Below are 21,646 nucleotides of genomic sequence, written 5' to 3' on the forward strand. Positions count from 1 at the left end.
CTGAGAATACGGAAACGTTTAGTAATCTCCATCACTGCTACTCTTGCTGCAGCGAAATATCATTTCTGTTACATTTTATTATATATCTCTTATAATTCTATACAAGAAGCACCAAGAGGATCTTCAATCCCTAAGTGTTCCGTCCCATAAAGCTGAGCACTTGATAAATTCGACAATCTCAACTCTCCCTGACCAAATTCTGTGGCTCTTGCGAACGTTAACCCCACATTAGGCATAGCGCGCTATGCAAACATCAGAGGTCAAGTACCAGCAGTTTTCTTAACCCGTTGGGTTGAGATGGCATCGTTAAGGCAACAATTGGTGAAGCAATTGGCCACCACATCATAAGCTTATCCACTCTAAACACTCGGTGATGCGGCGGCAAAAGCCAACATTGATGAGGGCGTTTCACATCCAAAACTTTGCCGTCTTCGCCATGAGAAGCGAGTTGAGTGTGCCTCAGTCGAAGGTCATGACAAGGCGTTTCCGCCCAGCCTTGGCCCAGTTGTTCAAGATATCGGTAGAAAGAACAAGATGACTTGAATCTCCTGATTATAATGACCAGGTGATAGAAATTTTCCATGTCCTACACTGCCCCGGGCCATTAATAACTTGGTCCAGATCACCAAGTTCATCGGCCACCCACTGCTGCTTTTCTGGATTGACGGTCGCGTGGGCGATGAATGATACGAACCTGGGTAGTGAAATGTCATGTCTGACCTTTTTTGGCCACTGTGGTCTTCAATGAACTATGGTTGTGGCTGTGGCATCTGTCACAGAGGATGCGAAGTTCGGGGCTAAATTTGCCTTACTCGCTTTCTACATGGTCCAAAGCCTCTGCAACAGATGCCTTTTTGATTGTGAAAGTGGTGAAATTAATACTGACCTGACGCTTTTCTTGTTAAACGCCTGAAGAAATTAACCTGGCAAAAGCTGCAGGCAATGAGGAAGGGATCAGGGCGGCTTCTTATACCCCAGCTGCTGCTAATAAGGTTACTGATTGAGTTATTATAAAAGTATATTATTCTATTTTTTATTGAGAGACTTATCTTTGTTGAGGCTATGCGTATATTGCCTTCTAAAAGCTAAAGTTAAATAGGATTTTTTAGTGTGTTGGCTTGATATGCTTCGTGGAGGCATCATAAGCTTTAGGCATCAATCAGCAAAAGCTGCAGGCAAAGGACTACGTGTATCAAATGTTATGTGTTGTCTGCATTTGAGACTTGTCACCGATAGCTTAAATCAGCACAGAGAACTTATTGTTGCATAGATTATATTGTGGAGGAAATAGTTTAAATTAATCTATATCATATATATAAATGCATTTCGCTTGAACATCTGCCGCCATGCCGAGTCAGTTTAGCTTGATCGGCAAGTGAAAGGAGCATGAGCAGAGCCATCGGAAGTAATGTCGATCTGATAAATGTTAGTTTGTCGAGTAGAAAACTTATGGCAAAGACAGCTTACGATATCCTTGATGGTGGCATATGTGCCAGCCCCAAGTGTGACAATTCCGATGATGAAGGCCAGGATGCTTCCCAAGCTCATCAACATGTTCTTCTTAGAAAACCAGTGGCCCTCGCAGAGCAAGACGAACCACATGACACCCGGAATCCAGAAAGAGAAACCGGAGACGAAGAGAGCAGAGGCCAGAGAGAGCAAGTCAGAGAAAATGGGGATAGCCTCAGCGATGACCCAAGCGATGATGGTGAAGATGGTCACAAGCGTGATCCAGCTGACCCAGCCCATAGGGGTGTTGACATATCGCAGAATTGAGTCCTTGAACATACGGCCATGAAGATACCGAAGGGCAACCGTAGAATTGATTGAACCGGAGATAAAGATGACGGGCAACGCGACTCCAAAAGCGATCTTGGAAATAAGTGGTCCGGCGGAGAGAAGCGCGGGTGATTGCACCGAGGGTCCGATAAAAGCGTAGCATAGAGCTCCAGTTAGAGTGTAGATCGAAATTTGAATGAAGCAGGAGGCGTAGATGGACTTCATATAATCGGTCGGTGTATGCATCTCGTCCATGAAGGAGAATTGACCAATTGCGAAACTGAAGGCAAAGATGATGTTACTGACAGCGACGAATGCCTCGGCGAAGTTGAGGTCCTCCTTAGGCCAAGCAGACCACTCAACGCCAGAGAGCCCACCAGCTGAATCGCTAGCCTGAATACCGGTAGCAATGACGGTGATGCCAATGGCAGCAACGATAGACACGAAATCGATGTATCCAAGAATGGCGACTTCGGTGAAGGATGGAGGGATGGCGAGGATGAGAAGGATGATAGCCGAAACAGCAGAGAAGACGATGGAGCAGACGTGTCCGCCATTGATGTCGATGAGCGCAATGCTACCAGTCAAAGCATGCGAACCAACAACCATAACAAGCTCGAGAACGAGGGCAGCACCGAAAATCTCGTAGCCAAAGCGACCGAGAAGAAGACGTCCTGCATCAGCATAGTGCGCCACGTGGGGGAATTTCAGCTTGACCTGGCCGACGATGTAGCTGGTGAAGATGGAGACGAGACCAAGAGTGATTGTGAGGAAGACACCGGGGAACATGCCGAGTGTGTGATAGGCTGAAGGAAGACTGAGGGCGCCGAGGGCAATAGCCTCGACGATTGTGACGACAGCGAGACGCTTCCATCCCAGGCGGTGGAAGTGAGCATTTCCTTGGGTAGCAAGCTGCTTCTGCTGGGAGACTTGGATGTCATCCGCTGTCTCAGGATCATCCATCATGTTGGCGGGTTTTGAGGACTTGGCCTTGGGTGAGGTGGTAGCCATTGTGTCGTGGGTGAGTAGAGGAGTATGTTCGGTAGGAGGATGGGTAGAAGAGTGGCTACTCATATGACCAAGGAACGGTCAGTGTAGACTTGGAATAACTGCGGCCTACAAGGTTAAGCTTTAGGCTGCGAACAAAGTGTAGAAGAGTCGAGAAATGTACGGAATAGGTAACCGACGAACGATGGAGAGGGATAACAAGAGATGAGGCAGGGCCTTCGGGGGAAGTGAGACAGGACAAATGTATTTAAGAGGAACGAAAATAACCGGCTAGAAGAGCTTTAAGACGGGAAAAACGGCGCAAGACAAGCCATGGCGCATGCTCGGTGTATCCGGGGTATCCACCTCCGAAAGATCGGACCCGGCACCATGTCGCGGTTAACGTGACGATTAGATAACAGCACCTTTCTCCAGGTTTTTATTCCATTTAAACTCGTAATTCATTCATGTCATGCCGACTCCGGCGTCAACGGTCCCTTGTACCATCTGATCTCAGAAACTCCATCGTTCCTGGTGAGAATTCCAGCTTCTGAGAGAAAAGGCCCGAAGTGAGTTTGCAAGCCGCGCTCGGAGTGGCGTACGAAAAACCCGTAAAAAGCTTCCAAAAGGAAGACGCTTGGCCCAAAGTCGTAAGGTGGTGGAAAGAATCTGCCGGTTGTGGGTCTGTATGGCATGAGACCCTTGATGTTATTTTTACGTGCATGAAACGTGTCATTGGTGAGAAGTCCCGTGAGGCTCCGTCACCGAAAAGGCGCGTGTGGATATCATCACGTTATGATATCCTAACAATAACTCTCTACGCGTCGAGATCAAATCTCGACCGACCCGGACAACGAGATCACTCCGGGGCCCCAAACTCTGTTTCTGATGAGCGAAAAACATGTTCTCTCCATTCAGAGATAATGCGAGAGATGTTGTCTGTCTTGGTCGAGCTAACTGCCGTCTTGGCTTGCAGCAATCTCCACCAAAAAAACTCTGGGGTGAGAAGCTCTTTTATACATCGAGTCAGCCTCATAAAAATCTGCATCAAATTTTACTCCACGACGCCCTCATCTCCGCCATCAATCGCTTATCTGTGGGGTTCTTCACCTCGTTGACTAATATGAATAATAAGTTTGCGTGAATTGTTCTGGGGTCTTGAACCGTACCCCAGAAACCGTCGTTGACCTCAATCACAGCATTCCGGTTTGGCGGCGAGTTTACCCGCACCACACCCCAGAGATCAGGTATTGTGTCGGGATGGGGAAGACGCGTTTAAGCTTGTTTAAACGGGCCGTACTGGAGGGTAACTGGATGGGTAGTAGGGTAAGGTGACTTGAGAGGAGTTGCTTGTTTTGACTGTTTTTATCCTGCTGACCGTTGCGCCATACCCTAGAGGATGCTCCGTTGTCGTTTCGCCAGAGTATCAGGGATGGTACTGAGGCTCGGGGGCTGCATCCCGGATGAGCTATTGCCATGTGTTCTTTTCTGAATATTGCGTTGAATATCGTAAGTTTTGGCTGGAATGGTAGCCTTCTCCATCTATCGGAAGTACCGCCCAAAACACCATGGTACCGATATCCAGTGTAGAGCCCCCAGCGCGAAAAGGCACTCACGAGTTGCTAAACTTTATAGGCTAGACACTAAGTTCAGGCATTTCATCTTCAGAGCCTGCCATGCATGGCCAGTCAAACTATGCAACAAGATAAGAAAACAGCTACATAGAGTGCACGTCTCAGAAGTTTAAACTTCCTAGGTATGAAAATTCTGCGTTCCAGCCAATCCGCCGCAGCTCCATGACCAACCTTACTCTTAGGCCCAAGATTGGAGCAATCTGTCTTTCGCTAGCACGAAAACCAGGTTGCTTCTGTATTTCTCGAGTCGCATCTTCTTCGCTCCCAACTCCTCCTATCCTCCTTTTTATAAACATACGTTGCTAACTCCCCTGACCACTTTGACTCGATAGGTATCACGCCGCGCGTGTTGTCCTTGGCCGTCTGTACACGATGAAAAGTATCCATTTGACGATGTTTATCGTGGCCTCAATTGTCTCTGAAAGCATATCTGCGTAAAACTTTGAGGAGAGAGTTTGGACCACAAAGTCACATAAAACGAGTAAAGATATTTAAATCACACCATTGCTCTGACATTCTGTATTACTCACCTCTTGCAACGCAACACCATCCCAAATACTCACTCCTGTGCTCGAGTGAATCCTTATAACAACATCAAAATGAGACCGGTAGTACCAGAAGAAATCGGTGATTTGCTGAAGTGGCGGCCACTCATGCTTCTCAACAGGACACTCTTAGGACCCGCCTGTGTCGAAAGCATGGTGTCTTACTCGCCGGCGGTCATCGCCTCTCAAGGAGGTAGACGACTGCCACTTGAGATCTGGTACATGATTATCGACTTCTCAAAATGCTCTCCAGAGAATCACCGGTATTCTCTCGTGCGACCCAAGACAAGCGCGCGAGGCGACGAACTTGTCTGCAAGAGGTATCGACGCTGGTCGCCTTTCGGTAACATCAAACAACACGAAGACATCGAAATGTATCGCTTCTACTTGGCACATCCCGACAAACTGCATCATCCCAACTTGGACTCATCCTGCCCCAACCCCTTCTACCTTCCATCCCCCAGCTTCGGTTCGCCCTGCGCCTTTCCCACGGCTCTGCTCGCGTCAAAGACTAAGTTTCTCTATGTGGCTCTTACGGTTCCAGATGTCATCAAGAATCTCGAGGATGGCTATTGCACTTGCTGCTCCGGAAAACACGTGGTTGGGTCCGATTTTGTAGTGGGTTCTGCTCCTCAGTGGTCCAGGTTTTGGGAGTTGCTTGGTCGACCTGTCTCAGCCTTATTGGCAGGATTCTTTATTTGCCCGCTCTGTGTCGGGCCGGAACATACGTGGGATAGCATTGATAGACATAGAACTACACCTTTGTCTCGGAGGAAGTATAACTCCTGGCTGCTTGACCGGATCGAAAGCTTGGGTTTAAAAAGACCACGTTGGGAAGATGTGCCACATTCGATCGAACACCTTACCAGATCAATCTAAAGCTCTTGATCTCGAACCGAATTTCGGAAGCGCAACGGTGGTCAAATCGTAAGCGCTTGGGGGCAGGTCCGTGGCCTTGCACGAGGAGAAGATCGGGGAAGTGGCAGTAGAGGAGGATTGGCGAAGATGGCGCGATGTAGCGCATGAGAGGGAGACCGGCGGAGGTTGATTCAAACCGAACCCACAGAGCCTTTCTCGCCTGTGAAAGACCTCAATATTGTACGACAACCTAGAAATAGTAGCGTGAGACCAAAACGGGCTGTGTTAAAAATATTGACCTCATTGTGGCAAGATTAGGCATAAGTTCATGGTATCCTTGGGTAAAATGTTGCTTGGATTTGTGTAACAATTGTCAATATTCTTTGAAGTGAGCTCTAGGCAACGTTGCGTTACTTGATACAAGCTATCGTGAATAGATGGCTATTAATCTCGATCTAAATGAACCGAAGTAAATTATACCGGCTCTGTCAAACATTGAACATCGGCCGAATTTGGGGGTTTACGATTCGTGGTACAGCCAAGGGCCGATGACGATGCCGGAGACGGATATCACGCAACCGCATGCACCCTTATCAATGCTCGGCGATCTAACTTGATCGAAACAACCACCATCACCGATCGAGGGGCTGATTTAAATAGTCTATCTTGGTCCCTGTCATCATTGCTGGGGTTGAGTGGTGTCATTCTTTTATCCCGACTACTTTATCTTGACGCTTCGCCGCTCTTCAATATCAGTTATCATCTCCTCTTTAGCTGCATTCAAGTCGCACAACATTCGGCAAATCTCTTGAGTTGCCCGGCACTTGGAACCTTCGCCAAAATGTCGGAATCAGAGGAAAAGCACACGCCGGACGCCGCAAATGCTGAGGCGCTCAATGAGGCTCCGATCAAGCGTGAGTTCACCAATCTCTACCTCAATGCTTATGCTAATGTTGACCAGCGAAATGGAATCGCTCTCCAATTTACAATGCAACCATCCTCGGCCTTTGCAGTTTCGCCGCTCCCGGTCTCTGGGGTGCAATGAACTCCCTCGGCGCAGGCGGCGCTCAGAAGCCCTACCTCGTCAACACCGGCAACGCGCTCACCTTCTGCCTCATGATCATCTCATGCTGGTTCACCAGCGGTATCGTTAAATATGTTGGGATCAAAGGCGCTCTCGTCATCGGAACCATCGGCTTTGCTCCCTACAGCGCGGGTCTCTACCTGAACAACCGTTACGGTGTTGAGTGGCTTGTCATCTTTGGCGCCGCGTGCTGTGGTGTTTCGGCCGGTATATTTTGGGCGGCTGAGGCGGCGATCGCGATTGGATATCCGGAGCCCAGAAATCGAGGGCGGTTGGTGGCGTATTGGCTTTCATTCACAAGATTGGGACAGATTTTGGGCGGCGCGATTAACCTTGGTCTCAACGCTGATCGGAGCGAGGCGGGCAAGGTCTCGTACAAGGTCTATCTCATCTTCATCGCTCTGCAATGCCTGGGGCCGTTTGTCGCATTCCTTCTCAACAAACCCTCCCAAGTCCAGCGCGCAGACGGGAAGAAGGTCGATATGAGCATCCTCGACCATCCTTGGAAAGAATTCAAGGCCACCACCCGAACATTCCTCAAGAAAGAATTTTTATTGCTAATCTTCTGGATCGGCCAAGGAGTCTACTCTGAGTCGGTCTTCTTCACTTACATCGCCCTTTGGTTCAGCGTGAGAGCTCGAGCTCTCGGCTCGTTCGTGTCTGGCATCGTTGCGGTCATTGCGGGGAATCTTCTAGGTGTCTGGCTTGATCAGAACCAAATCGCTCTCAAGAAGCGCGCCCGATATGCTTACGCTGTCATCATGACTCTCCAAGGAGGATGGTGGATCTGGCTCACCATCAACGTTACCAAGTTCAAGCGCGATGGACCCATCTACGACTGGAGTGATCCTGGCTTTGGTGCCGCCTTCGGTGTTTTTGTCTTCCTTGTCACTGGGTTCCAGCTCAACTACAACTTTGCCTTCTTCATCATTGGTCAGATCTCGAATAATTCGCAGGAGACGGTGCGGTTGTCTGCATTGTTGAGAGGTACGGAGTCGGCATGGCAGGCGCTCAGCTATGGTCTCAATGCGCTACCGATCATGGCAACAGTGGGAAGCACGTATATGAACTTTGGCATTTGGGCGGTTGCGATCTTTCCAGCTTGGTTGGTAATCCGGCAGCTGGGGACAGCGGAGAGACAAGCAAACAGTGACACGGACGAGACGGTAGTAGAAAAAGCGTAGTTTAGACAGGCTCTCCATAGCGACTTTGAGTCTCTGGCACTCTTAGATTTTGCGCACAACTGATACTGAAGTCTTATATTTATCCTTGGCTGCAAGTCACCCGACGTCACTCAGCTATTCTTGCAATGTGTTGCGCTCCACATGACGTACTCCGGTGTTGAAACTGGCCGCGACTATTGAGCTGGGGTCTGGGCTATGCGTGGTTAGTGTTGAAATACTCAGTCTGGGAAGGTTACTTACACATGGCGTTGGCCTGTGAAGCCATGAATTTGACCGTTTCGTCCATTAAACCCATTTCAGCTTGCAAACTGATTGCGATTTCGATACGACCTGTTGAGCTCACAGCATTTCACTGGTCGTCAGGCTACCTGCAGTTTCCCCATTGTACCAGGGGTGGAGCCCCGGTTGCGATCATTCATCTGTATCAATATCAGTTTCCGAACAGAAGACTGTTTCGGTTCAAGAATCTTACTCAGATCTATGGCTAAGCGACTATTGGAAGAAGGTTAGCATCAAGCTCATGACTATTGGGCATAGTGTCTGACTCACGTCCGGCTTCATGTTTGTTGTGTGAAGTGCAAGAAGCAGATTCACTTCTTGGAACGTGTTGGCTTTCATTCCGCGCTGAAGATCATACCTAACGAACTGGTGAATGAATGCGGCGGCATGATATTGTGGTGGAAATGGGAAAGGTGGCGGAGGAGAATGTGTGAGGAGGGGAATCGAGTGTGTGGTGATGATATTAAGAGACTCGTGGGAGCTGATGGGAGTGAGTTGGTAGAAGGGCTAAGATTGTGCTAGCTTCACTACGGCATCACAGATCAAAACATTTTGTGGGCACGGGCCAACTCGATTTTACAGGGCACGAACACGGAGGCGAACGCCTGCTCGCTGCACTGTCAAGATTCAGGCCAGCTCATAGCCTCTCAAGTTCGATCAGCTGAGTCGTGCCCTCGTGCCAGGCATTCTTTCTGCAAATACAGTGATCCTAAGTCGACTCTTAGGTATTTTTAGGCAAGTTTAGGTAAATTTATGAGGCCTTAGGCGAGTTTAGGATATTTTAGGGTCCATCCTTATGATAATTTAGGATAAGTTTAGGGAGCACCCTGGCAAGTCTTCTTTGGCCCCCTTCAGTAAAATCTGAGTTTTTTGCTTACTCCATGAAGATGCCCTTGATTTGTTTACTTTAGTATCAGGATCCATTCTGCTTGATATGGCACGAGAAGCATACTCAGTAGGTAGTTGAAATCGGTCTTGCCAAGTCGGTGGATCTTCAGATCAACCAGTTTAATGGTTGGTTCACTCGCACTCACTGGTTAACCGATGTTTAGCTTAGCCACAAAATGAAGAATTCTTTTAATATAAATATCTAACAATGGACATATTTGAGAACTTAAGGACAGTCGGTTGGATCCCTGTGTAGACGTCAGTTTACAGAACCAATGATTCATAGGCTACCAATACTCACCAATCTGTAACCAAATGCTCATCCAAGCCATCCAGCTCCTTCATATCAGCTTCCAAAATCTCAAACCCATCAACGCTTGCGTTCTCGATCATACGCTTCTGCTTGGTACTCTTGGGGAGTGTGATGAATTCATGTTGAAGCCCCCACCTAGACAACGTCAGTACACAAAACGCGGTGCAGGTTGGAAGTCATACTTGACAAATATTTGTGCAGGTGTGACGGAGTACTTCTTGGCCATGTTGACAATGGCAGGGTGATCCATGCGCTCGGCGCGAGCGAGAGGAGCGTAGGCCTCGATGGCGATGTTGTGTTTGGCACAAGTAGCGCGGATTCCTTCTTGGGTGTTGAAGGGGTGAACTTCAATCTGGTTGAGTACGGGAGGGATGAGAGGGTTGGAAGCCATGAGTTCCTCGATCTTGAGAGTGTCAGTGTCTTCAACGCGCAGCAGGAGACATGAAACTTACATGAGCGGAGCCAAAGTTGCTCACGCCAGCAGCACGAATCTCACCCGCATCAACAGCATCCTCTAGCGCCTTCCAACTCGTAAGTCTGGCTGTCTTTCCACCATACGGACTGTGAAGAAGGAACAGGTCAATGTATCCCAAGCCTGAAGCCTCAACAGATTTCTTGACAGATCGTCGCACAGCATCATATGATTCGTCGCAGTTGGCGAGCTTGGACGTGTACCAAATATCCTCGCGCTTCAAACCAGCCGCGTTCTCACTACTAGCGAGAAAGTCGCTGATGGCTTTACCGGCTTGGCGTTCATTGTGGTACATTTGCGCGCAGTCGAAACCGCGGTAGCCGGTGAGAAGGCCTTGGCGCACTGCGTCGGTGGCTTCTTTGGTGGACATCATGTAGAGACCGAGTTGGATGCGGGGAATGATGAGGCCATTGTTGAGCTGCGAATATTAGCGAGCGCATTGCGCGATTGATTGGACGGAACGTACCTTGGCCGTGGCGGCGAGGAGTGACGGCTGAGACGCCATTTTTGCGAAACTTTTGGTGGGTGAAAGAAGCGAGAATCTGAGATGGTGATGATGTCAGGACGTTGCGATCTGATAAGAAATCGATGGGGCCGACATCGCTGGGTCCCTCAGTGGGGGTGACGTAAGAATAACGACGTCGCATCATGCGAATCCCGAGTTGAGCTAAGAATAATTATTCCAAAAGAAGAAGCAATGCCTCAACTGTAATTGTCTATCTGCGACGATGCCACAACGAAAGCCGGGCTTGGTAGTCACACGAAGGTGCGGGTGCACGACATGCAGAAGTGCGCTGTTCTCTGACCCCGTTGGCGCCCGATTCAACAGCCTCATACCCAAGGCGGATCAGATAAGCTCAACTGCCGAGCTTGAGGATTTTCTTGCCCTCAAGCCGTTGCCGAAACCGGTGCCTGGGTTCACTTGGAAACTTCAAAAGCGGTTCAACATGCGCCCGCTCCACCGGCCACGGTCAAATTACATACTTCAAAAGTTTGTTGTTTGCATTTTTTGACCTGATATGAAAATCAAGAAAGCATTCTCCGGATAATGCAAAACGCATAAATGCAGTACTCTACATGTCACCGCCGTCAATCACCCGATTGTCCTGTCATTCCCCTCTTTTGTTTACCAAACTTCACAGTAACGTCACCCCAGCTCAGTCCTCTGAAAGCATCTTCTCCACTCTTCTTCCAACCGTCACACTCCAAATATCAATCTTCTTGTTCCACAGATCCGTCAGGTAAAACGTGATGGCCAGCAGAACAACCCAACCGATCGCGTATCCGCCCGTCTTTCCGAAGCTGTCGAACAGTCTCGGCATAATCCAGAAGCCCAAGCTATGCAACACAGGTCCGTGAACGAGATACAGCGAGAAGCTGACCTTGCCGAGATATTGCGGGAGGCGGCTTTCAAGCAAGCGAACGAGCACCGGACTTCGCAGGATGCACGCAACCAAGAGCACGGCACCCATCGCCTCGTAGAACATCCATCCAGACAACGGCGTGTAGTACTTGGGTACCCAGGTCGAGAGATATGCGAAACCCGGCGTGTACTCAGCACCAGAGTCAGGATATGACAAGAAATACAATGCCAAGACGATACCAGCCCAGCGCAGCGCCGTTCCCTTTGTTGTTTTTTGGAAGTCGCCTCCACGACCCTTCGCACCAGCAGCCGACGGCGGCAGATCTGACGAACGTCGAACATCATGTTCTGAAAGCAACATACCACCCAAGAAAGTCGCCATGTCCCATCTTCCGATGAAGAGACTGTACGCAGAGAGGAAACATCCGATTCTCGTTCGCCATTTGGCCTTGATCGCAGCTGTACCAAGGAGGAAGATGTAGATGACCATCGAGCCCCGGAATTCCATTGGGATTGTGAAAGTATGCGGATCATAGCGTGTATGGTAGTGACCGAAGTTGAAGGGGTTAGCCCACTCAGCGTAGGATCTGGTAAAGTTCTTCATCGCGTATGTCAAGTTCGGATGGATGAAGGGATGCTCCTCCCATGAGCCTCCCATCTGGACCCAAGTAAGGTTCAGTGGGTTGGTGGCGTTGGTGGCATTACCGAAGGTGAGATCCAAATCATCTTCGTCATCCAGGTAGCTGAGAGCTGTGAGTCGCTCCATACTAGTGGTGTCCTTGACAGGTTTGGTGGAGTTGGTATCATTCTTAGGGAACTGGGCCTCGTACTCGGATTCCAAGGTGTAGAGTTGAGATGGTCCGTACGATCGTGTTGTATGATTGACACAAAGGAGCATGTCTGTCCATTCTGTCGTGTTTCCTTCAGGATATCCGGTAGTATTGCGGAGATACGCAGTGGTTTCTATTCCCAAGTAATTCGCGATACCTGTCGCTCCTCTCACAGCGGTGCCGTTAGCACAGAAGTGACCCTCGGCCAAGTCGGCATGAGTAATTGTCGCATTGATGTAATGAGAGTCAGGACCCTTGTAAATGGCAAACTCAGACTTGAAGACACCGATTTGAGCTAACACAGCGACAAGGAACATGCTGATGGTGGGAGGAATATAGAGACGAAAGACACGTCGGAAAACAGATGAGGCAAGCTTCTGATAAGCAGTATCAAGCTTGCGCTCATGGATCAAGCGAAGGATATGGCGGCAAATAACATAACCAGAGATGGCGAAGAAAATGGCAACCATAGCACGTCCACGATGCAAAAGGCAAATGATAGGTAGCGACTGCAATCCCCAATACGGCTCAGGCGCACGCGGAGGGAACGCGCCATAACCTAACATGATAGCGGGCGTCCATGGCCAGAAGAAATGATAGTTGAAGACAAGAAGACATGCGATTCCGCGCAAGCCGTCGAGGCATCTGATCTTGTCTCTGTTGAAGCGCGAGGCTGGAGCTGACGATGAGGGCTTATCCTCATGCTCGGAGCGAGGCAGCAGGTCCGGCTGTTGCCCGCCCATGCTGACGGATTGTCGTGATCTAGCGATTGGAAGCATTCATGCGCGCGCAATGATGAGACGTTCAATTGGCGCGTGATGAGGGGGAATGTTGTGTGAGAGTTTGAAATGACGAGGTGAATCAAGGGAGGCTGAAGTCGTACAGAGTGTCCTTGATACGATCCATGTTCACGATTACTAAAGTGAGGTAAGATCTGCAAACGGTCTAGCCCGTTGTGGTCACGACGCCACAAGAGAGATGCGCCGCAGCAGCCACACCATGGTTTATTCTTGTAGGGTAAGCTGCCACGCGACAGTTTAGACTTTGCAACGCGTCGTCAATAAAGTTCAAAACATCTCGACTGAACATGGGGAGATTATATCGTAAACAACAAATGGCAAAAAGATGTACAAACAGCAAAAGAAATGCGTAATCAGGGAATCGAACCCTGGGCTCCCCGACGCTGTCGAATGGCAACGGAGAAGGCAACGGAGAATTTTACCACTAAACCAATTACGCTTAGCTGACTTGTTTCGAGTCGGCGATGTTAGGGCTCTTGGAGGTGGCGGCATGTTTCAACATTCTGACATACAGCTGTATCGCAACACCATCTTCCGTATCTCATGTCCAAAAAGGCATGGAGGATCAATGGAGAAAGTGTCAATTAATAATTAGATTTCCTTCCGTGATTTTTTCTCAGCTCAAGTAAGTCTTCTGCGTTGACATCTATGTTAAGAACTCAAGATCACGAACAGATCACCAGTATTCTCATCACTTACCCGGCACCATAATGGGACTCTTATTCCTGAGAGTCAATTAGATGTGATATTTGGAGATACAGTGAATCATTTTACCCCCCGGTTTACTGAGAATACTTATTGCTCTGAATCGAGAGAAAGTGAATTATTTCTCTCACAGCTGCGACCCAAGAGCAATGGCATGCCAATTCAACAAACGCCTGGATCGAGAAAATAATCAGGAGCGGCCAGTTGACCAAAGTCCAAGATGCGTAATACGAGCTCGGCCAAACAGTCATCAATCGGCCATGACAATTAATTTCGCTGTTTTCTAGGTCCGACACGCTGAGGCATTTCTGGACGAACACAAAAGTCAACAGACTTGACGCGAAGCCATTCCAGGTGACGAGAAACAAAAAGAAGAGGTTTGCCGTCAGCAAGACTCGAACTTGCGTTTTCAGTGCTTTCAATAGCCACAAACTGATGTACTGACCCCTATACGATGACGGCTTCGCTGGTTGTTGATGGGACCCGGCCGCTAATTTGGCAACTTGATGCTCCACGACCCACAGCCCCATTCACCATTCAGGACCAAGCAGCTTCACGATGGCGCATCTCCCTTGTCTCTATTCGCATCCACTCGATCTTTGCCTATTGCGTTGAAGCGGCAGTGAAAAGTAATTAGCACATTCTGCTGTCAAACCCATTGCCATAATCATTCCGATCTCCACGTCCTTGAGCACGCTTCATCTCGTCTTCCCTGCGTATACTTGTGACATAACTGCGGAACCGACTGCACATCTCCAACACCTTCTGGAAATGGGCTTTAGTGACAACTGTCACCAATAAAGCATCATAGTCCGGGTCCTCTTCGCTTTCGAATTCTGCCAACGTGATGGCTGTCTGCAATGCCTTGCGAATGTCTCTCCCGTTGAGGCTCGTCTCGCCGGCGGTGTCAAGAACCCATTTCTTCGCGTCTGATGCAATCTGTACTTTGCCAGCGCGTTCGCGCACCGGCTTGCGGAAAAAGCCATTCCGGACCTTTCACCTGGTCTCTTCGTCGAGGGCCTGATATCCTATGGCGACGTGGACCCGTGAGATGAAAGCGTCATCGATCTGTCCGACGCGATTTGTTGTCAGGAACAGAAGACCTTTGAAGTATTCCATCCGTCGGAGGAAGGCTGTGGATGGACTGTTACCTCGTATCTGTCAGAAAATGGTTTGAACAGCAGCTTACCTGATACAAGTCCGTTTTGGGCGAGGTCTCGGTTTTACCGCCGTTCGAGGAAGATGTCGGCTTCATCGACGAGAAGCGCTGTGTTCCAGGCTTCCGCAAGATCAAACCACTTCATAAGCTCAGCTTCAATGAGCGTCTCAACAGTGCCGATATGAGCCACTGCGAGAGAAAGAAGTGGCCGGTGTAGCCATTCAGAAATAGCTTCTTCGTTTCGTTAGCGAGTGTTCATTCTGGATAGTCACCATTGACGCACGACAGTATAAGTTTTGCCGACTCCAGGAGGCCCTAGGGTGAGAGTTTTAGTTGAGAACGTAGCTAACATATTATTCTTTCAAGGGGAGATACCATGTAGCAGTATGAGTTGCCCCGGTCCCTTCCCCTCAATGAAATCAGCCGACCAGTGCCTTATCTCATGAGTTTGGCGATTTGACAGAGCCTGGATGGTCTTCAACTCATCCCGAGCAATAATCAGGTTTGAGATACTCTCATATGATGGGGCTGATTCTTGGACGTGGTCGATAGAGATCAGCACTAGAATAATATTAGTGTCGTTGTGACGATGTTTAAGAGAAACAGATGAGCCTACTCCAGTGCTTGTTTCTTAGTCCATACGCTAGAGCTTCAGGGAAAGACAGAAGAGTTGATGCTCGGCGAGTTGTTTATCAACGGAACCACCAGCATGAGTGCGAATAGTTTCCGGGGAACTATGCTCGACATCGTTGAGCTGTACCTGCAATCCCTCCTGGTTCATCACGATGTCGTTGCTGTTGGGTGGTCTAGACTTTCGGTTCGTGAGACGGTTTTGAGTATCTTGTGTCGTGTAGAAGGACCTGTAGTTGTTGATGAGAATCCCATCGTACTCTTTGAACCGGTCTGAATAATCGTGGACTTGTGGGGAAAGGCTGCAGGAGATATTTGATCCCGCTCGTCCTCTTCGATGGTCAATGACCACCTTGACCGTATACTATGGATGCGTCAGTGGCAATGGAAAAATTTCCATGCAAACACATGTCTTACATATTGGGCGGTATTTTTGATTGGGCCATTGTACTCCGCGAGGGAGATTCCCCCGCTGAAGCGCCTTGAGGAAAGCTGCAGCCCGATGTAAAAGTCTCCCACGTCGCTCGCCACCGTTATGCAAATCCCAAATGGAAACTGGACATATTTGAAGACTAGCGACGTCTCGGAGTCCAAAGTAAGGGGTTATCAGTGTAGAGAAAAAGCCTCTTCGGAGTCTTGAACCATTAGTCTCAAGTCGCCAGAGATCGACCAGCCCCGCCCCGTCACTATCAGCACCGCAAAGCTTGGATACAGAGATATCAGATCTCCTGACGCCCACAACAACTGTAGCATGAGTGGATCCATCGACTTGTGCATAGACATTTGTCCTGGGTTTGAGAAGATACCACATCATGCCAAACTCGACCTGTTCGACGGCGGTGGAAAGGTGCTTTTGACAGGTTAAGATGGACTCAGTGTAAATGGGCTTAAGGAAATCCATGAAATGCGTTTTATGGGGTACCATCAAGTGATTATGTTGACCCCTACTTCCAACCTCAGTTTGGTAGTCCGTTGTGGTGTTACCTCAGTCTTGGTAGTCCGTTGTGGTGTTACCTCAAGTCGGCCAAGCCTGCGATGGCATCAAAATGGTGGAATAGAACTGCAAACGGCTCCTCAATCCTCAGCCCCCCCCTTTTGAATCATCTAACAACATCTGATGGAATGACGGATAATATTGAACGAGGTCCTTAAGGCTTTCGACGAGGAACGGGGATTCAACCACGAGATGTCGCCGGGAGACATGCTTCGGATCAAGTAAATCAAGACAAGGCGAACTCACTTTTTCCGGTTGCTCCTTCATTCTCGACAGCTTATACTGATCAATGCCTGCCTCGACAAATGTTTCAATGGTTAAGACGGGTCCTGTCCACTTCTCGGGCTCTGACACACCCCTCATCTGTCTCAGGTGGCGGCTTCATGGAAGAAAGACCAATGGAAAACTCGATAGGCCGATCGTCGACGTAGGTCAGATCGGGTCGGTATAAGCGGATACCCTCACCACGAGGTTCTTTTAGGATCTGGTAGACTCTGGCGGTCCAAATAATGGCCGGCTCGGCAGATGGATGCTCTGCATCTGAGTCCTCGTATTGTCGGAGCTTGGGCAGATCAATCACAAGGTCTCTTGTGATCTCACTCTGAGGGAGCATTCTTCTTGCAGAATCATTTTCGAAGCTCCAATACGAGCTTTTACGACGATCTTCGATGTCTGCGCCAATCGCGGGTGGGCAAGAGGACACTTTGGACGGACTGACAGACTCTTCTGTGGCGCTCGTATTGAACCTGAATATCGATGCCATTTGCGCTGCGATTTGACAGCAGAAATTGAGTTGTATCTTAGATAGAGAAGAAGAACGAACATGGCTAGTTAATACTTGACTGATGCTCTTGCGCTGATATCCATAGAAGAGCGGTGGAGAGGGGCAGACGATAGTTATGGTAATTGACTCGACTGTAGCTACTCAGCCAAGCCTATTACACCTTATTTAGTGTTACCATGGACACGTCAGCAAGATAAGGGGACGCTCAGAAAAAGAAGACTCACCTATGGGTATTGGAATCGACGTATCTGGCCTTTATTTTGTGTGAGTAAGGAGTACAAGAAAGCAAATTTTTGCAATGCTAGGAGGAAACACCTGATGGAAAGGTAACATACAACGGAGGGGCTGACAGTGTTTACACAACAGGGCGAACCGGTGAAGGACCAATTTACGTAACCTTGTAGGCCTGAGAAAGAAAGGCGGTGAATCTGGTGAGAAGGAAGATCATCTTGCCCCCGTGTCCCTACCCTTGGACCTATGCAAGTCATGAGTAGATTCACGAAATCTGACCCTAGTAAGGGGATTACCAGAGGATTCAGCGATGATGTTGTGACGTCCAAGCCAGAAGAACCCCTTGGCCGGGCACTGGGAGCCAAGGCGGCGTTTGACAGGAATCGAGAAAGACAGCGCCTGTTGCGAGATGAATGGGCACGGCTTCTGTTGGAGGGGCGGGAAGTGGCGAGTGTTTATGTTCCAGACGAAGAAGTCGTTCTCTTCGAACAGAGTCGAAGGCTGCATTCGACATGGGACAAATTCCGACGTGACCTCCCTCAGGAGTGAGGACTAGCAGATGATACTTGAGCCAAGTGACCGACCAGACGTCAGCTATCTCTTCGCAACGGTCACCAAGGCCTCAGGAACATGGAAGTTGGATCGTCATGAAAGCAAGTTACGCAAGCTCAAATCCAAATTTCACAACATTTGTCAGAGTTGCCACGATTACAGCTCGCTGCTTGCCATCATTCCCAAAGACGACAAGTATGCCAGTTTACTGACGGGGTCCCTCTCAGCCATCGTTCAAACTACCATCAACCATCAGAAAATCGCTGAAGGAGTGGCCGATACACTGGACGATCTGAGACATTGTATTCATTTCTGGAACCGGCAAATGACGGAGCATGGAGAGATTCCATCTCTTCGTCAGTACATACAAGAGCTTTACGTGATAGTATTCGAGTTCTTCACCGAGGTCTTCAACAAATGGTCCAAGTCTGGCTAGAAAGGTTTCCTCATCAGCTTCGACGACGGGGCATTTAGCAGGCTTCTCACTATGAAGAAAGAACGAATGCTGGCTGGCGAACGACGCATGGAACGCCACGTCAACCTGGACTTTCGACACCGAACCACTGAGTGTTTAGAGATGGTGATTCAGAGTCAAAAAGAACTCTTGTATCGCTTGCCATACTAAATGAATAGCAAAGACTATTTCTCGGCGAGTCGCTTCAACAATTGCTGGAGCAACATCAAATCTTCGTCCTTAATAGACCCCGGCCAGCCTTAGCCACAAGCATGATTGAAGGAACGACGGAAGGATGTTCTGATGCGGTGGTCGGTGATGGAACTGGACGCTCTCCCGAGCCCATAAGCACATTACAGGTACAACCGCGCAGAGATTCAGGCAGAGCTAGCTAACTTCATCACCCAATGGAAGAATCAGACTGAACTTCTCATAGAGGCTGCCAAACAAGCGTCACTTCTGCAGATCGATGGACAGGTTCACCATCGCTTGCAAACATGGCTTCGTGATCTGAGCCCAACCAATTTCCGGATTCAGGGTCCTTATGACGTCTCACGACCAATCTAAAATTCCATGACGGCTGTATCTCTAACGGCGCTGGCAAAAACCCATAACATACCTCTTATCGCCTACTTTTGTACATTCACAGATCATGACGCTTTGGGAATGCCAAAGAGAGCCGGACTTGAGGCGTTCGTAGCCTCCATTATTATGCAACTAGTCCAACTGATCCCGGAGAGGGGCTTTTCCCGGGCAGACCTATCTCCCGCACGCTTCGCTGCCATTGCGCAAGGAGCCTTGAGTATGGGCGAGACACTCCAGCTGGTCCACGATGTTCTTGAGCTCGGCCCGAGATTGGTGTATGTCTTTATAGACAACCTGTAAGCACTGGAGGACCGGTCCAACCAAGGGTACACAAGAGACTTTTTAAGCACCATCGCGGTATTGTGTCGTTTGAAGGGTGGGTACCGGCTCTCACAGAGTGCTAACGTGCCTGATACGAGCGAGTTGGAGTTTGGAACCAAGATTTGCTTCACTACAGAGGGATACGTGGATGGTCTGGCGCAGGTTGTAGAGCCGCAGTTACTCGGCAAGGTTGAGTTTGATCTAGAAACCAATGAGGCCAAGGCGATGGAGGTTGGTGAAGCACTGGAATGCGGTTCCTGAGAAGCGAAGCCTTGCCATCAATGTAGTCGAAAGACCTCCTCAAGGCTCATGTCTTATTCAATCCTCCAGCAAAGATAGCTTGACTTAATACCATATAACCCCAGATCCTTGAAATGGGGGCTCCAATAAGAGAAGCCTTTTATCAACAGGATCCCAGCCAAAAGTCGTGGAGGTCGTATTTGGCCTTAAGACATCCCATTTCAGTATCTAGCTACAGAAACGATAGTATAGCCATACTATAATAACTTCCGTGTCAGTCTTATTAAGGTTATGCCAAAAGTATTATATCTCATTATAAAGAACATAGTCATGTACTAAGGTAAGTTCAGGACTAATTTACAAATAGTTCTCCTGTAATTGAGGATTCGCGTTGAATTTGATTCTTCACATCGTAGCCTTACTTCTCCTCAGCCCCAGATGGCTTCCTCCACCACCGCCATGAAGGAAATTTCTGCCAAAGACCTCTTTTTACGCCTCGCTTCCAATGTTCGAGAAAATATCATAACAAACATGGGCTGCTACGTATTGTACGGCAATCTTTGTGAAGCTTCAGTGGTTATGAATCACGAGCGGCATACTACCAGTCACTCAATCAAAACCCCATTAGCTATAACCTCCTTAACCATCTGGAGCTATGTATCTGAAGGCTGGTTTGTAAGAAAGTGTCTGCTTCAAACCCGTAGAGAATCACTTTGACTTTGGTGAATGAGCTAACTTTGACAAGACATAGGGTTAAACTTCAGTCAGTATAGGCTTCTAATTTGCATACAGATATTTGCCACGATATGAAGTTCTTGATCGCACAAGCATAAATAAGTCCAATGTGTGAAAATCCCTTCCTCCAAACTCTTCATTTTTAAGCTCGCAAGATCAAAAGCCTAGCATGTCCCAGGGCGCACCTATGTCTCAAGGCGTCGGGGACCCTTTCCAACACCTCGCTTCCGAAATACGAGTAATGATTATAACCTATCTCGACTGTTATGAAATTTCGATAGTTTGTGTCTGGCTTCACCTGTCATGAGACAGGAGCGGCAGACAAGCACACTGCTGTTAACAGCGGAATCATTGGAACGAGTCTTCGGCGACACCGATGATGGCGCTTTCATTGAGGCTCACATGTACTCGTTGCTTTCCAAAGATGGACTTTCCGACGAGAACTTCGCGCTCTGGAAAAAGAGGAAGCTTCCACATCCGCTTTTTTCAAGCCGACCTGACATCGTGTTCCGAATGAACGCTCTATACTATCGCCTGATGGACTGTTTCAACTTTGGCCCCGAAATTGTCCCGTGGTTCATCAAAAAGTTGCCTTACAGTGTGTTCTCTCACTACGCTGCGTCAGCGTTCGGTAGAAACGGAGAAAGATTTCCAACATCACTACATGATGCAACAGACGTCAAGAAGGGACAGGTCTTTTTCTTTTTGCTCGCAGTAAACATGGTGGGAAACCCATACGTATGCGAGTATGAAGCTACCCGTCGGCAGTACTGTGAGGAGTCTATGGAATTAAAGGGAGAGATGATTGTCGCTTGCAAGCCCAAGCTTCCCATCTCGACTAAGGAAGGAGACAATGCTCGGAACTTTATGCAGGACCTTATGTGCGACGCCTACAGAGTGGATGTTTATGGAAGCAGAGTCCAGTCTTTACTTGATCGACGTCGATTTAGGCATGACGAAGTCCAATAAATTGAGTACGATACAGCCCAATTCCAACTGGCTTCTTCTGAAAGTTAACATAATCTAGCAGCCCTTGCCAAGCTCAACACGCGATACCGGGGTCAACCTAGCCTCAAGGAGCAAGAGAACATGAGATTTTATAAGAGAATACTATACTTCCCTAATCTCAGACCAAATGGCAAGTTTTCTCGTCATTTAGGATAAAGATCTCAAAATTTCTTGCCTCCTCCTGCCTATTTAAGCAGGAACATCCACGCATTCACCCCATACTCTACACTGC

General features: G+C 48.6%; 8 protein-coding genes across 8 annotated transcripts; 4 read left to right on the top strand and 4 right to left on the bottom strand.

The window, feature by feature from the left end:
• Positions 1-1,359: 1,359 nt before the first annotated feature.
• Positions 1,360-2,790, bottom strand: FSUBG_4121 (neutral amino acid permease; the record flags this gene model as incomplete). Its single annotated transcript, XM_036682077.1, has 2 exons — positions 1,360-1,416; positions 1,468-2,790. The coding sequence occupies 2 exons, from the start codon at positions 2,788-2,790 to the stop codon at positions 1,360-1,362; spliced, it is 1,380 nt and encodes a 459-aa protein (XP_036540428.1).
• A 3,854-nt stretch (positions 2,791-6,644) lies between these two features.
• FSUBG_4122 (DUF895 domain protein) lies at positions 6,645-8,071 on the top strand (the record flags this gene model as incomplete). The annotated part of the gene is made up of 2 exons (XM_036682078.1): positions 6,645-6,717; positions 6,765-8,071. 2 exons carry the CDS (start codon positions 6,645-6,647, stop codon positions 8,069-8,071), a joined length of 1,380 nt encoding a protein of 459 aa, XP_036540429.1.
• A 173-nt stretch (positions 8,072-8,244) lies between these two features.
• On the bottom strand, positions 8,245-10,528 carry FSUBG_4123 (alcohol dehydrogenase (NADP+); the record flags this gene model as incomplete). Its single annotated transcript, XM_036682079.1, has 8 exons — positions 8,245-8,264; positions 8,312-8,401; positions 8,460-8,490; positions 8,621-8,831; positions 9,540-9,686; positions 9,734-9,954; positions 10,004-10,441; positions 10,490-10,528. The coding sequence occupies 8 exons, from the start codon at positions 10,526-10,528 to the stop codon at positions 8,245-8,247; spliced, it is 1,197 nt and encodes a 398-aa protein (XP_036540430.1).
• Positions 10,529-11,180: 652 nt separating this feature from the next.
• On the bottom strand, positions 11,181-12,959 carry FSUBG_4124 (hard surface induced 3 (chip3); the record flags this gene model as incomplete). Its single annotated transcript, XM_036682080.1, has 1 exon — positions 11,181-12,959. One exon carries the CDS (start codon positions 12,957-12,959, stop codon positions 11,181-11,183), a length of 1,779 nt encoding a protein of 592 aa, XP_036540431.1.
• A 1,395-nt stretch (positions 12,960-14,354) lies between these two features.
• On the bottom strand, positions 14,355-17,736 carry FSUBG_4125 (TOB3 (member of AAA-ATPase family); the record flags this gene model as incomplete). The annotated part of the gene is made up of 11 exons (XM_036682081.1): positions 14,355-14,714; positions 14,766-14,865; positions 14,949-15,069; positions 15,256-15,441; positions 15,544-15,798; positions 15,860-15,874; positions 15,928-16,360; positions 16,495-16,540; positions 16,861-17,272; positions 17,513-17,541; positions 17,681-17,736. The coding sequence occupies 11 exons, from the start codon at positions 17,734-17,736 to the stop codon at positions 14,355-14,357; spliced, it is 2,013 nt and encodes a 670-aa protein (XP_036540432.1).
• A 38-nt stretch (positions 17,737-17,774) lies between these two features.
• On the top strand, positions 17,775-18,507 carry FSUBG_4126 (uncharacterized protein; the record flags this gene model as incomplete). The annotated part of the gene is made up of 2 exons (XM_036682082.1): positions 17,775-18,064; positions 18,114-18,507. The coding sequence occupies 2 exons, from the start codon at positions 17,775-17,777 to the stop codon at positions 18,505-18,507; spliced, it is 684 nt and encodes a 227-aa protein (XP_036540433.1).
• Positions 18,508-19,236: 729 nt separating this feature from the next.
• FSUBG_4127 (uncharacterized protein) lies at positions 19,237-19,692 on the top strand (the record flags this gene model as incomplete). The annotated part of the gene is made up of 2 exons (XM_036682083.1): positions 19,237-19,406; positions 19,458-19,692. The coding sequence occupies 2 exons, from the start codon at positions 19,237-19,239 to the stop codon at positions 19,690-19,692; spliced, it is 405 nt and encodes a 134-aa protein (XP_036540434.1).
• A 1,017-nt stretch (positions 19,693-20,709) lies between these two features.
• Positions 20,710-21,375, top strand: FSUBG_4128 (uncharacterized protein; the record flags this gene model as incomplete). Its single annotated transcript, XM_036682084.1, has 1 exon — positions 20,710-21,375. One exon carries the CDS (start codon positions 20,710-20,712, stop codon positions 21,373-21,375), a length of 666 nt encoding a protein of 221 aa, XP_036540435.1.
• Positions 21,376-21,646: the final 271 nt, after the last annotated feature.

The sequence above is a fragment of the Fusarium subglutinans genome, assembly GCF_013396075.1.
Source record: "Fusarium subglutinans strain NRRL 66333 chromosome Unknown NRRL66333_c0000036, whole genome shotgun sequence".
NCBI classification, from domain to species: domain Eukaryota; kingdom Fungi; phylum Ascomycota; class Sordariomycetes; order Hypocreales; family Nectriaceae; genus Fusarium; species Fusarium subglutinans.